The 16,017-nt window shown below is 42.1% G+C and overlaps 1 protein-coding gene across 1 annotated transcript in view; it reads right to left on the minus strand.

Annotated features, from left to right (window-relative positions):
• Window positions 1–946: 946 nt before the first annotated feature.
• foxp4 (forkhead box P4) overlaps window positions 947–16,017 on the minus strand; it is a 92,841-nt gene continuing 77,770 nt past the window's right edge. The window contains exons 11-18 of the mRNA XM_085456330.1: window positions 15,258–15,341; window positions 12,997–13,222; window positions 12,623–12,699; window positions 12,437–12,538; window positions 9,255–9,376; window positions 8,556–8,622; window positions 7,324–7,496; window positions 947–6,709 (exon numbers count right to left, since the gene is read on the minus strand). Coding sequence (XP_085312456.1) covers window positions 6,559–6,709; window positions 7,324–7,496; window positions 8,556–8,622; window positions 9,255–9,376; window positions 12,437–12,538; window positions 12,623–12,699; window positions 12,997–13,222; window positions 15,258–15,341 — 1,002 coding nt within the window. The 3' untranslated portion in view covers window positions 947–6,558. The remainder of the gene's footprint in view (window positions 6,710–7,323; window positions 7,497–8,555; window positions 8,623–9,254; window positions 9,377–12,436; window positions 12,539–12,622; window positions 12,700–12,996; window positions 13,223–15,257; window positions 15,342–16,017) is intronic.

The raw sequence follows: 16,017 nt of genomic DNA on the forward strand, positions 1-16,017 counted from the left end.
AGTAAAAACTGAGAAGGCGGGCAAGCTAAAAGTACAGAAAGGTTAAAAAAAGAAGAAGCATTTTTTATACATCATCAATGCTATAAACCCTAATGAGACTTCAGTCACCTGTATTCATGACGTTCCCACTGCCACACACAGTGCAGATCGTTCACTCAGTGTTTGTTCCACACTCTCTGGCCCACTCTGTTGGTCAGAACGTGTTAATGGACCCCAGTAATGTTTGTTGCTGGGTTTGTGTTTATGAGTTGCAGCTTGTGTTGTCTGGTTTGTTTACTCCTCCTGGTGGCCACTCTCTGTATCACATTTTGAACTGTCTAAAGGCCTTCCATATGGTTCAGCTTCCAACTCGGGACAGGATTAAGATTGTTTAACGATTATGTGACATTAGTCTAGGGTTGCATTTTTGCTACACAAAGACATTAATTTTCTTCATAAAGACACTAAAATAAAACCTGCCAATCGCAAAGGATTAATATGGAAGTGGCAACACGGCGCTCATTTCAATTGAGAGGATCTTGATTGTATTTCAGACGGATAAGATCAGTTTTGAAAAAATGTTTTCATGCAAATATACAGTATAAGAGCTTTCATGTGTGTGTTTGCGTGTGCAGGGTAAACAGTAGAAGAAACTCCATTACATAGTTCAATATTAGTAAAAAAGTTTGGCCAGTTTCTGATCAAATCTGTAGACTTATCTTTTTATGTATAAATCTATCAGTTAGATTTAGCTTGTTTAAATAGTTGGATGCTTTTTTTTAATAAAACATCTGTTATCAGCCTTTCAGCAGTGATGATTTGGTTCAGTTAAACCCTGAGAGACCGAAGAGGTGCCCAACTAACCCATAACATTTCCGATCTAACTCTTATGCATCATCCATACTGTCCAGCCCATCGATATTTTAAGATAACTCAACAGCACTAGAGAAGAAACAAGGATGCAGAATAGGACATTGTAATAAGTATTTTATTGCATTTTATAATGCCATTGTCAATAATTAGTACAGATTACATGCAACTAGACCTACTGTACAGTTTTTTATTGTCTGCATGGACAGACACAAGAAGATTCAGGTTACAAATACACAGATATATGTGTGTGTTTTATACAGCATGAAGGAAAGGGCAGTGACTGGCATTACATGGCTACCCGGGGTGGAGGGTCAGAGGTCTGGGCTCCACTGTCTGTCTAAAGCCACCATCCAGTCCCTGTTCCCACCTCTTCCTCGGGTCACACTTTCAAATAACAAGAAACATTAAAACAAATAAAACAAATAAAACAAAAACAAAGGATAAAGAGAGGTAAACAGGTAAACTGAACTAAGAAACAATACAAAGAGTCACTGCTGAAAATGTACACACATTCCTAAGGTTTAACCAGAGGAGAGCTGAAGTGGTAGTTCCATCAGATTCTGGCTGTCTACTTGATAATACCGTCAGGCAAATGCTCCACTTTGAAAGTCCCTTCCCCTTCGTATGACACCTCAGAACTGTCCAATCACACATTACGATTTGATCTCCCCATGTCCTTTGAGCTAGTCACCAGTCAACCGGATGTGGGCTGCTCCTACAACACCATTACGTGGATGTATGCGAGATAACAGCTATCAGTAAAGGTGATCAGTGAAGTCGATGGAGAGTTTTGGAAGTAGCTTGGTCTTTGTTTGGTTAAAGTTGTGGCATTGGTTTGGTTACAGTTTGGTTAGAGTTCAAGAGTTTGGACTAAGCAATGTTTTGCTTGCAATGCCTTTGGTAGTCAGAGGATGAGCTGCATCTCTGAGAGTCATTCCACATTTTGGTATTGAGACTGCGCAAGAGGACGAGTATCAAAAATGCAACAGTGTCAGTCTTTGATCTGCCTTTGTGGGACTGGGAGATGAGGTTTCTGGCTGGTCACCACCTGCCAGGTGTTTGACTCAGTGACACCCCCACGGCACCTGCAGATGATTGACAGCTCTGCGGGTCGGAGTTCAACACAGGAATGACAGGGGTCAGGGGTCAGAGGGAGGGGGTCAAGGGGAGTAGGGACACATATTGGCACCTGAAAGGACCAACAGCAATACCTTTCTAGAGCTCCGCAGTTTTTAAAGCAAGAGAGGGGCTACATATTCGTAAATTTTTTTTCCTCTTTCTCTTTTTCTTTTCAGAGGTTTTGGTCCTGTCTTTGCGGAAAAAAAGTCCTTCTGAGGTATCAATACATAATGAAGAAACTTTTTAGTTTGTTTTCCATATGTTGTTGTTTTTTTCTTTCCTTAAAAATGCATAAATGCAGTACAGAGACAAAAAAGTATCAAAATAGACCTAGCTAAGATAAATATACAAACAGGTGTTACCTAAACCACTGATCTAACTTTAGTTCTTTTCATTTTTTTCTTTTTTTTAAAGAGATAATACATTTTTAAAAAAAAATCAGCGTCCCAGACGTTTTATGAAGAACCGAAAACAAACAAACCTAAAAAACATTGGAAAAAACCCCAAACTATTAAACCAAGATACCTGCAGCACTTAATATGATAAATACATATACTTCTGCATTAGCAGTACAGTATAGGAATCAGAGCTGAAAGCTTTACAATAGCTAAACAGGTTCAGGAAAAGAAAAAGAAAAGAGAAAGAAATCCCAACAGAGAAAAATCAAAGGACAAAATGGGAAAGAATGCCCTGGAGAGATAAGCCAAGCATCAATATACAAGAATACATCATGTTATGCCAAGGTGGAGAAAGAACAGAAGTGTTACATGGTGACCTGTGAACAATCTACATCTTTATAAAACAGCTTTGTTTACAGGTGTACCTTAAAGCACAAGTCAGAGATCATCTATGTACTGTATGCAGCAGTTCCTCTTAGTTTGGATATTACTAGTAGTGATGTGTTAGTCCTCTCAGTGTCTCTGTGAGTGTTTTGGTGAAAGGGGGTGCTGCAGTGTTGTGGGTCTTTGGATATCTGGATGGTCAGAGCCTCCGTTTGCACTAACCCCTAGCCCTGTTTCTACACTTCTATTATACCCCTCTGTGTGTGCATGTGTGTGTCTATTTGTGTGTGTGGCACTAATATATTCAGCCCATCACTACATCTGACAGCCAGCTCCCTGCAACAACACGCAGCCATTAATGACCAGCTTCTCATTGGCCGAGAGCTGCGCCTGATGATGAATATGCACACGTACAGTCAAAGCACACAGTTGAGAGGCTGTTCACATAGCTCGATGCTAATCGGGTACAGGAGTATGGTCAGTTTGAAGCAGCTGATAGAAAACTGTTCATAGATAATGAGCACTTTACAGCACATTTGGAGACGTAGAGAGTGCTTCAGATGTGGTTTAAGGAGAGGTAGTCATTTTTAAATCTATGGAAAGTGAAACGCCTCTATGTTTTATTTTGTTTTTTTGGGCTCAAGCAGATGTATTAGGGAGTCCAGATCACCAAATACTTTTTTTGTTGCCACTTTTAAAGTAAGCGTTAAAACAATTTTGGCTTTTTTTTTAAGTCATCATTGAGGATGAATGGAGAAAACAATGTTTAAGAGATTTCAGTCTCCCGTTGGCTATGTGTTGAACTGTTTTGAAAAGGAGGTAGTGTTATTTTTGGTTTTTAATCTCACTTCAAGATTTCTGTCTGCCACTTTGTACTTTGTAATAAATCAGTCTCTAATGTGACAGGAAACAGTCCTGTGTGAACGCAAACTCGTCGGAAATGTGATTTTTTTTTTCGTTAAATAACAAAACCCATCTGAAGTGCAAGAGATAGTTTGACATAATAATAATAAAAACAAAACATTAAAATAGGAACCAATCTTTAAAATTACTTAACGTCCCTTGGTTGTTTTCCTCTTACATTGGTATATTTTTGCTGTTTTCCATTGTTCCCTCTTTATTGTATAATCAATAGATATTTGGAATAACTCCTCCCTGCCCAAAGATATCACTTTTTTTTAAAGCAGATTACAGTACACAACTTCTTCCTGTGAATGCTGAACATTTATGTGTAAAGAGCTTTCTCTTATGGATTTAAAACTTCAACAGTATCAATATAAAGTACCTATATAACAGCAGCTGTTTCAAAGATTTTTTTTCCATTTCACCTTTTGTTTTAAATCTCAGACAGAAAGGTAATTGTTGTGTTCAAATGCCTTGTGAGTGTTTATATTATTTTTTATTTTTAGGCCTGCTCACACTGTAGTCGGGCCACTCCCAGGATTGTGTTTGGAACACAGCTGAGCCTGAGTATGAGAGAGAGAGAGAGAGACGGGGCTTCATCTCTAAGTGCTTTTCTCTTTCTTCTGTGTTTCTGAGGAACTGTGCGAGGTTTGTTAATACTAGTTTTTGGCCTCATAAGTAATGTGGGTCATTCCTAACTGTCTCCAAATTGTAGTTTGCTTTACACACTTTGGTTTTTGGAATGGTCAGCACTGTAAGTCAGGTATAATTTTTCAACACAATAGTTATATGAATACAACAATAAGAATTCAAACTCCTGGTTTGTTGACTTTTGGACAGTTCTTAAAAAAATTAAATAAAAGAATTTTAAAAAAAAAACAAAGGGAAAAATGAACTACAGGGTTTTTGGTTTTCTACATATTTCTTTGGTTACCTGTAACAAAAATAAAAACGGGAATAGGCAGATAATAGATTCAAAATAAATGTTAAATTTGGTATGGCACTGTAGAGAACAGTAATGCTTTTCTGCTAATGGAAACAAAGAAATCTCACGTGCTATTCCTTTAACATAAACTCACACAGTGAATTGCAGCTAGCTTCTACACAGTAACTATTACAACCACAGAGCTTTGAATCGAAGCTGAGCAGAGTTGCCACATTTGGTGTCCCCCAGAAAGAATCCCCCCTTATTTCTTTAACGATTTGGACACAGTTCCAGGCAGAACCTCTGTGGGATGAGGTATTCTCTGACTGCAATAATAATATATCTATATATAGTTTTAAAGCATCATGGATATTTCCCAACTAAATACACAACCAAAAACAAGTGAGTGAGAGATAATTAGAAGAAGAAAAAAAAAGATTCAGCTGTTAAATAATCTGTCTGGACAACGGCAACTTTAAGTGCTATCTCCCAATTTCTTGCCTGCTACGCTGGGGACAGAAAGGGAAAGGGGCGGGATTAAAGGATCAGGTAAATTGGGACAATACTGAGCTTTTTTTTGTGTTTTTTGTTTTTTGCCAATACTCATTTGGAATGGTGTGAACAACCAGAGTAAACTAAACAACTTACAATACAAAAAACATAAACAGCATCCATAGAAAAGGTACGTCAAAACGCCACCTTGGAAATATTGATCCTCAAAAATAAACAATGATAACAACAACAAATTAAAAAAAAAAGGAAATGACAAAAAGCTACCACACATTTTTTTTTCTTGTTATATTCCATAATCATGAACAGTTTCATTTTTTTTTTAGTCACAATATTCTGGTAGACACTTTCTCCATCGTTTCTTACAGATTCCCCTCTTTTTTCTTCTCTTTCTCAAACGTGTTCCGTGCACATCACTCCATCTGCAGATGGACGAGAGAAGAAGAACAGCACCAAACGGTCCTATTCCTGCAGTCTTCTGGGGGTGGGGATGTGGAATGGGAGAGGATGCAGGAGGGGCAGGGATGTGTGTTCTTTTTTTCCCCACATAGAATCAAAGAGTTTTAAAGAAGTCCCTCACTAAGTGTCTTGCTGCTGGCAGAAGTTTGGGCAGGGACCAGGGCCGGTCACACGCAGATGTGGATGCGGGTGCCTGCTCTGCAGAAGTGTTAAAGTACTGTTGGAGGTAATCTTTGTAAGTATTCTTCCTTCCTCCTCATCGAGAAGCCCAACAGTTTTAGTCTAATCGGATCAAAGGAAATGGAAAAAGCAAGTGACTGGACTAGGGCGAAGAAGGAGAGGTATACTGCACAGCCCCTGATGACCGCTCCCATCTATATACACATGATCCTCTGCGTGTGTGTGTGTGTGTACGTGTGTGTTCTTTCTAACACACACATCTAGGTGTCCTCTCAACTCACGTAGAGATAAAATGGCTAGCCAGGCAGCCCGAGACAACAGAGAGGAGTGTGTATGCAGGGTGGTAGGCCGAGGAGGAGAGAGTGTGTGCGCGCGCGTGTTTGTGTCTATGTCCACTCCTCTAGAGGTTCTCTACATAGAGGGCAATTTTTCCAGGGAGAATGACAAGACATGGTGTGACAAGTGAATGAGTGTGTGTGCGTGTTTGCGTGAGTGTGTATGCATTAAGTGGTGTCATACCTTTGAGCCAAGTGTTGAGAAAGCAACACATGGAGGTAAAGCAGTGCTCCACAGTCTTATTTTTGTGTCTGAAAGTAACGAAGGTCATCTAACCCTGTTGGTTTTTTTTGTTGTTTTTTTGAAGTTACTCAATGTCATCCTTAGTTGCTTGAATTTTCTTAAAAACAAAAGAACATTCTCTTATTTTTCTCTCTTATCTGTTTTCTCATAAGTGTACTGTTGGTAATTTTTTTCCTCTTCACACGGGCGAGAAGGGCTCGGGGATTGGTCTCAAAAAGTCCCGTCCCTCCGGCTTGTCTGAGATCTGTCCTACTCCAGCTCCTCTGTGGGAAGATCCTCCTCCAGGTCACGCTCATCGCTTGGCAATGGCAGGCTGTGTGTGACACCAGCCAGGAGCGATACTGACCGGCTGTCCTCCTCCACCACTTCAGTGGGCTCTTCCTTCACATGCACTGGGTGGCTGGAAGAGAGAGCGGAAGAACAAATCATCAGATGCTGTCTTTCAGACTTTTTAAGTTTTTGAAATGCTGAAAAGAAGAAAAAATAATCTTTAAATATGCCACAAGGATTTCCTGTTTCCAGAAGTCTTGCCATGGTTTACGATAGCTTCTGGTTGCATTTATACAATTTTATTTAATGAGCTGCAATATTCCTGATACAACAACTTGCACACATTAGCACTGGGAAATGGGATATTTTGTTGCTGCTGGCTGATGTATCCTGTAAAATGTAACCAGTAGATTAGTTACTTCTGTGATTGAGGTCTCGGGAAATTTGCTTAGGTTATAATAGAACTTAAACTCTTCAGTGACACCTGTTCATTTACTTAAAGTCTACTTTTTACTTAAACCCAGGGGACAAGGTTCTCTTTAATATTGCCACTTTAAAAAATTTTTTTTTTATAATTTTAAAATTTAGGCATCTACATAAAGCTCTCCCATACTAAACCAAAAATATATCTGTGTCGATACGCTTAGCATATGGACATAATATTATGGGCATCCTGTTTTTCCTGGCAGCACCTGTATGTTCTGCATGTGGGAGTTTACACGTGCGCCTTTATGTACCACATACCTGTACTGTTGAGGGCTGAGCGTGGGGCTGCAACTGCCATTGCTGTTGACCTGCTCCACAGTGGAGCTGACATCATCGTGGCCCACATGCAGCATGTTGAGGCTGTGCGCAGACTGAGGGGTCACCAGGGATGGGCTGTTCAGCAGGGACAGACTGCTTTCTGCCAGAGCCGCCTGGAAACAAGCGAGCCGTGTGGTCACTTTAAATATACAAGTTATCATGTTTGGAGAAAAAATATGTGGAGTTATAAAAGAAATGTGACAAATAGAAACATCTCTACTGATATATTTAATCTTTAATGATATTAGAGTGTTTTTATAAACCGAGCTGACATGGAGGTCTGCCTAAAATATGTAATTGGATGATAAGGAAGATTTTCCTTTCTGTACCTCTTAAAGCTCTTCTATACAGAGTGCCAGTGAGCACGACAAACCACTAGGGGGCACTTACATACAGTGCTTTCCATATCAAGGTCTGTGCTTTTACATTTAAGTCCCTGTCATAAGTGCGTGTGTGTGTTGACACAAAAGTCTCAGCAGTGTTGTTAAGAGAGACTGAGCTACAACCTCAATCTAAACACACACCGCGCAGCTTCCGCATCTGCAGGAGAGAGAATAGAACTAAAGAGAGCTGCCTCGGCCGCTATTCTAAATCCAGATGTTTGAAGACACAGGTTGGGGCCCTGCTTGGTATACTTACCCCACCTTCCCCTCTCACCAGAAGAAGGGGGGGAAAAAGACAAAAGGAATTCTCAGTGGCTCAGAGGTGAGTTTTCTAGGGCAGGCGATAATTTTATGCAGTAACCTTAATTGACAACTACTTGCTGCTATAAATCATCTCGGTCTCCAAAACCGCACATGCGCATATGTGTGTGTGTCTGTGTGTGTGTGCATTTTTGATTTGTACATCTGCACTAAAACAAGGAGAAGAGGTGGGTCCGGTGTGTGTTTGCATACTTGTGGCGCGCACGCGGTGATGAAGGTGGCGCGTGTGTGAAAAAGCGAGGTGGGAGGTGAGACTGTGTGTTAATGTGGGAGGAAGAAGAGGGGAGGTGGTGTGAACGTCGTTAGGGAATTGGCTAATTATAAGAGGGAATTGATATTAGTGTCCTTGATTATGACTGGCTACTAGGTGTGTGTGTGTGTGTGTGAGTGTGTGTGAAAGAGAGAGTGAAAGGTGGAGACAGAAAAAGAGATTGAGAGAAGTGGGGTGGTAGGGGGAAGGAGCCTTACCTGGTAGCTGGCATTTAGGGATCCAAAGCCGAGTCCTGAAATCATGTTTTTCACCAGAGTGGGACTTCTACAAATAAAGCGCGCGCGCGCACGCACACACACACACACACACACACACACACACACACACACACACACACACACACACACACACAAGCACAAACAAGGAGAAAAAGGAGGTTGAGGATCACAGATTGCATACACATGTGAGAAAGATGTCACATCACCAAAAGCGTTGCAACAAATTCCACAAATGTGTTTGTTACTGAAATATCCACAGACCGTAAACAGACGCTAAAAACATGCACATGAAAGTCTCTGATATCTGGTGTGCAGGTGTGTGTGCATAATTATCCCTGGATTCTCTGGTGGTTGGAAAGAACATCTGTTTACACGTGCTAACAAGGTTTTTTCCTGTCTTGCATCTCACACAGCTGCTTACTAATGGAGTCGACAAACAGGGAAAAACGCACACACACACACACAGTATGTACATTAATGGCCAGCAGCCCCTACTTTGTTTTTTCTTGATTCCCGAGTTGGCCTCTCGGTAATAATAGTGGGTCCATTTAAGCAATCATAGTGCCAGCACCGATAAGCTCACACTCACATCAGCCTCAACCGTGCATCAAGAAAGCAAACGTGCGTGCGCATGTGACAGCGTGTTCACTTGACTCTGTGTATGTGTGTGGTGCTTACCCGGTCATCTTTGGTGGTCTCCTCTTTTGGTATTCAACTTCATCCACAGTCCACACGGCCCCCTTCACATTCTCAACACGAACAAAACACTTGTGCAGACTCAGGTTGTGGCGCACGGCATTCTGAGGAGACGAAGAGTGAAAAGAGGCAAAAAGAGTCACCGAGGATCAATCAGCTACTATTGCATTTTCATTGTTTAATATTTAACTTGACGCTGAGATTTCAGGTTTTATTTTGCTTTAACTTTCCTTGGACTCTCTTTGCAGAAACAATTATTCTTTTTTTTTTTTAATTTAGCATTAAAATTAGTCGGCCTCCTTTCTTGCCTCATAAATGTTCCAAAAGGGATGAAGAACCTCATTTTGCATTAATGCACAGGCTTATTGAAATAACTGTAAAACACTTTCTCAACTTATCCCGCAAAGTGATGAATTTAATAAGTACTACTACTGGTTTAGTAGTACTAATGTTTCCTGATGACTGCTGTTAATTTCATAAGATTTCATCCGTGGTCTTCGGTTTTACCTAAAGTGTAATGCAAAAGTTGTAACAGGAAGTGAAAAGCGTAACCACACTTTTCTACCCTTGCACTAAGTCTGTCACCCAGTTGGAGGCAAGAATACGAGCTTTCCATCAAAAGTTAATAAGTAATGCGACTTTAAGGATAGGAGCCGCAACTTCTTCAGCCATCGCTTTGCACCTCAATGTAGCTCCCTGTGCAGCGCTAACACAAGGCAGCGGTTCTCTAGTACTGTTATTTTATCACAGAATGCTTCTAATCAGTCATCATCAGCACACACACTCTCACAGAAACACACACATCCACAAGCTCTCAGACAGCCAAGCAGGCGGGCACACCGCTATCTTCGTCTCAACCCCCCAGGGACAGGCCTCCCTTTTCATCTGCTATTTGTAGTTTGTTCATGCCCAATTTCATTACCAATTTTAATTCGTCTATAATTAAATCCTGCATATTCTCTCTGACACGCTGTTCTAAGCCGAGAGGGAGGGACAGGCCAGGCATGCATCACTCCTTGCCGTAATTACACACGCAGATACACACATGCGCGCACACACACATACAAACACACAGACACGTAATTACACAAGCCATAATCAGTGGAGGAACCCTTTCTCTCCCCCGCATCCCCTCAACCCCCGAGCCGTGATGCTAAGTTTTGTAAATGAGTCTGACCCCAATCTCTGCCCGCCACCCTGACAGCGCAAACACACACACAAGCACACAGACACACTCCAGACGCCAGTGCTATTGCAGTGCGATTTGCATTCGTCTCCGTGATGAAAGCCTAATTCTCCCAGTTAAAACATTAGCAGTCATTTACAGTGGGTCACACATGTGCCACTCATCTCCACTCCCTTCGGCTGGGAGAAGTGTGTGCGTGTGTGTGTGTGCGTGTGTGTGTGTGTGTGTGTGTGTGTGGGGGGGGGGGGGGGGGGGTTGAAATTTTGGAAGAAAGATCCAATTGTGTACCTCACAAATGAGAGAAAATAAGCATTGAAGGTTCACAGATGTTAATCCGAGTCCTATTGCTATTATATTGCTAATATTTGAACACGTTGATGTTTCTGACTTGATGCATTCAGGGCCAGGCTACCTGCATGTGATGCTACATAAAGTAGATGTAGTGAACAAACAAGCAAGTGCCAGTACAGCCTCTAATTTGGCCCTGATTGCATTTCTTCAACATAAATTTCATTTTTTAAATTTAATAATAAAAGAAAAACACCTACAAAAAAAAGATTATTACTATGAGAATCTACATTAAAAAATAACAGACCCCAGCCCATCGTGCAGCACCTTGAAAAAACACTTAGCACTTATTTCCTCTCTTCTCTCAATCATCTTTTTCTTTCTCTCTCCCATCTCTTCTTCATTTTCTGCCCCTCTCTTTCTCTGATCAATGACTTCCACTCCCTGACACCGCTGCTCTGCTCATGAAATATAACGGCTTATTAAAGGACATATATCTCTACGGCCCCATTTGACTCACTGGGCTGCTATATAAATACATAAGGCCATGCAGAGCTATATTTAAAGGTCTTCTAGGCCAGCGGCACAGGAAGCAGACGCCAGACATTAATAGTTAAAATTCATAAAAGTCAGATGAGGAGGTAAAGATATTCCTGGCTAGCCTGTGTTAACCATTTGCACAACTCTCCCTCTGTCTTCATCTCATTCTTCCCTCCTTGGTTTGGGCTATTAGAAGAAGCCCGTGGTCGTCCCCTTCTCACTCCTTCGCTCCTTTCCTCACATTCCCTCTTTCTGACACCCAAATTAGTGTGAGGTTTCAGTAAAAATGGGTCACCTACAATGGTGAGATCAGGCCAGGTGTGTGTCTGTGTGTGTGTATTAGAGAGAAGGATGAAGAGGGAGAAATGGGCAATATAGTGTGCGATCATGAGCAGTGTGTGTTAGCTCTGTATGTGTTTCTCTGTAATGAGGCTGCATAACAGCTAGAAGTGTCTTTGCTTGACTAAGTGGGGTCGACAATCCATGTGCCGCGTTGCAGGTGAGAAAATTGTTTAGTCCTAAGAAGGAGAGAGAGGGAGCGATAAAGAAAGAGGAATGGAAAGCGTGAAAGAAAGAGAGCAGAGGAAAACTGTCTCATAAAGGACAGAAACAGCCAATAACTGTCAAATCAGTCATATTGGTGGGTGCTGAGCAAAGTCAGCCTAAGAATCTGCGTATGCAGGGGTGTTCAGACCGTGACTGTTATTGTACTCGTATCACTACGTAAGTGTTCAGGTTAGGCCTTTAAACTGACACAGTTGACTGCAAAGTACAGTCATTTTTTTCAGTGTTTCAAATACATCTAATAAGTTTGCATCTTCTTGGGTTAGGGGCTTCAGCAGAGAGCACAGACGAAATTTACATGTGCAATAATCAGCTTTAAACCCAGCCCAGTTGTTGTTTTAGCCAAAATATTATGCTGAATTCCAGACTTTCATTTACTAGATATGGCCCAGCTTGTTTTGCTCTATCATCTAAACAGCTCTAAACTAGTTTGTTAATTGGCTCGTTTTACTTCTGCTCTCGTTTATTTTAGATTCACTGAATACCGTGTTGTACCAAAACCAGAGATTAGTATAACTGCAATACGGAGGGGATTCAAAAGCCATACAAATGGGAAAGTGCAAAGGCGCATGCGGTGTGCCTTTACCTTCCACGTGGCTGTGTTTCTCCTGAAATAGGCAAACTTCCGTGTAAACCAATTGTAAATCTCGTTGAGAGTCAACTGTCTGTCTGGGGACTCCAAAATGGCCTAAAAGAAAGGAGAAATGGAACAAAAAGGTTAGAGGAGGACACAGACGGAGAGATGCTGATAAGAATCATTAGAGAGACTCACATGACGTATAAGAGAGGCGTAGGTAAAGGGAGGCCTGACATCAGCATTCTTGTAGAACTCACAGTTCTGGGCGAGCTCTGAAAGACAGAAGACATTTCAAATGAGCTCATGTGAGCTTATGCAGAGTTTCTGAACTAATAAAACTAACACTATAATATTTTTCAGGTACATGAAATCACTGAGATGCGAGGAAATGCCCTCTTTTTTGGCTTTGGCAAAATAAAATGCAAAAATATATAAATGTAAAGCAGCAGTCAACACCTCAGGTCTTTCTGGACTCCAGAAAGACTATGTTGCATCACTAACAAGTAATGGTATTCTCAGTAAAGTACTGTGAGCATCAGGCGATGGTGAAGATGGATATTTCAGTCTACCTGAGGCGATCGGGGTGCAGTACTTGTCGGAGTTGCGCCTGCGTATGGGCCCAACAGCGTGCGTGTGTGAGTGGGAGTGTGTGTGCAGGCTGGAGGAGCTGATGACTGAAGGCCCCTGGCGCAGTGGGGTGATGGGGGTGGCAGCCGAGGTGGGGGGGTGGGGAAGACCCTCTGGGTAGGCCTCGCTATCCCGCTTTAAGAGAGAGCCGCTGGAAGCCAGGTTCAGCTAGAAAACGATACACACAGAACGGGCAAATTGTTTCAAAGCACAAAAAAAGAGAAAAAGATCCTTTTCATGGTCCTTTCCATGAAGACTGTTATTTAGGTTGGGCTTATAAAACTTCATTGTCTAACTTTATTGTTTATGTACTTAGTGTGTTGAACTTTTTAGTTCTGGAACGTCAAATAGGTTTTCTATTTAATTAAGGCGGACCTTATGTTTACCTTAACCCTTTGTCATCTGTCAAGGTCTGGAGCTGGTTACAAAGAAAGATTATCTTTCTTTCTTTAAAATCATGGCAAGGAGGAGGTGAAAAGACACCTCACCTCAGGCATTTCACCCAGAAAATTCATAATGTTTCAGCTCAGAAGCGGAATACTATTATTAAGTTCCCCTGCTATGCTGTACATAGAGGACAGAAATGCAAACACACACACCGGCAGGCCCACTTCCTTCCTGATGACTGAAAATTATACCAACCATTAATTTGACATTATTTAACCTATCATAATAGGCTGCTTTATTCAGGGGCCACTACTAATGTTAACTCATAAGAAAAGAAAGGCCTTCAACACTCCCTGTGAAAATGTGGTCCTATCATTTGTGCAGAACCGCACACACTCATACACACTTGAGCGCTTGAACACACATGTATACTTATACACACACTGCACTGGCTGCAATTAACCCTGATCTTACAAAAACAAAACCACACGACAGCATGTTTTTAAGAAGGGAACACACACATGCGCTTTGCGGTGGCGAAGTCTTCACGGACCAATTCGGCCCAATTAGGCAGAGCCTTGCACAGATACACACTTGAACGCACACGCGCACACACACACACACACACACACACACAGAACCACTACATCCAGTCTCTCTGGGAGAGCTGTTGTAAGGCTGCTAGTTTAGGACTAATTAAAACCACTAAGTGTGTGTGCATGTGTGTGTTGTCTAGATGTATGCAAAATGTGTTGAATCGCCTCCTCTTTACTCTGCCCCCTCTCTGTACCATTTAAGCTGACTGGAGAGGGCGGGGCTGTTTAACAGGTACTTCATTAAAGCTGCAACCCTGCCCCATCACCACGGCAACAGTCGAACACTGTTAATTGAGGCCAAGCTTTGTTTCCATTCCTGATGCTCCTCCTCTGCCCCTCCTTCTCCAATCCCTGACCCTGAGGCTCTTCTCCAGTGGTGACAGAACACGCCTCTTCCTGATTTCCCATTAGATGAAAATGGCAGCTGATCCCCCTGCGATCAACACATCATCCAGGCAGGCGCACAAGTACGCGCGAGCACACGCGCACACACATTGCCACTCGGCTGCACCCATTTATATCCTCAAATTAAGACACTCTACCTCTAATTGACAATTAATTTCAACATCTTCATATTTTAATAAGACTCCTCGTCAATCTGAATAATGAAATATTCATTAGATACCTAATAACAACCTCGCCAACCAGTGTGGACACACACAGACGCACGCGCCATGTCAAATTTCTATCCTATGTTGTTGGCACACACTGACAATATTGTGAGAGGCTGTTTTAACTGCTCTCTCTCATAGACAGGCTGGGAAATCTTAATTCTCAAATGCAGGATTTGTTTAGAAAAATGAAAGGAAACTCTGACACAGTTTGAATGTGGGGATTTGTTGCAATCTCTAACTTTGCATGTGGAATTAAAACATTGTGAAAGCCTACTCTTCTGGGAAATTCGATGCACTGTATCATTGCAAGTTAAAGACAGAGAAAAGGAGAGTGAGGAAAGAGATGAAAAAAGTGTGGAAATGTGTAGCAAAGTATAAGGAAAATTAAAAAGTAGGCCTTTATGATTCATGAAAAACACATTAACTCTCATTGGTCAATAGGGGGCGTCGATACCAAACTGAACAGTAACAGAGGAAGGTTACTGTACCCAGAAGGGTAGAAATAAAGAAAGTGAGCTATTAAAAGAAGATTGTGGGTGAATAAGAAGGAAGAGCGTTAGGTTTGGGGTCACATGTCATGTGACTGGACTTTGGGTGTGTACTCACAGGTTGGTTAAAAGGCTTTGGCTCTGAGGGGCGCATATGCAGGTGGGTCATCATGGCCTGGAGTCGCTCGCTCTCTTTCGCCAGCTGAAAGACACGAGCGTGGACAGGATTACTTTGATATACATTTAATTTCACAACCCTTTCATTTATAGTGTGGTATTGGCACATCCTACAATTCCAAAACCGGTCAAGCACCACGAAGAACATGAGCGTGAGCCACCTCAGCACCAGGCACCCTCTCGGACGCTCACACGAGTCTGCAGACACAACTGTCCTCATTTGACTTTGATAACCGCTGTTTAAAGGGTGATGTTACAGTCTGAGCTGAATCCCGTGTGTGTGTGTTTGTGCTGGAGTAGCAGCGTACACAAGTGTCGCCTCTAGAAAAACAAAAAAACGGATCCACGCCAAGGCGAACGCGGCGATGTGTGTCCGAATGCAAATATGAGAAATTTAAAACACGCTTCACGCATGTGTGTGTGCGCCGTGTGCGTGTTCGTGCACGCGAGGGGCAGAGCGGTGGGATGCCGATGAAGTGACATGTCGAAGGAGAGAGAGACGGCTGTCCTGATGTGATGTGACACCAGCTGCCTCTCTGTCACTTTGTGTTCCCTGGTGGTGGCTTCAGGGGCTGAGCTAAACGCTGTTTACCACTACTGCCAAACACAAAAGCTAACCCTAATTCTGGACCCCCCACCCCCCCACCAGACACACACAAACACACACAGGGACGTGGCCGCTGTGTTCAGTAAACCGAATG

This window comes from Copadichromis virginalis, linkage group LG5 (assembly GCF_057382275.1).
Source record: "Copadichromis virginalis isolate Kocher_CV1m ecotype Utaka linkage group LG5, C_Virginalis_male_GT1.1, whole genome shotgun sequence".
NCBI classification, from domain to species: Eukaryota; Metazoa; Chordata; class Actinopteri; order Cichliformes; family Cichlidae; genus Copadichromis; species Copadichromis virginalis.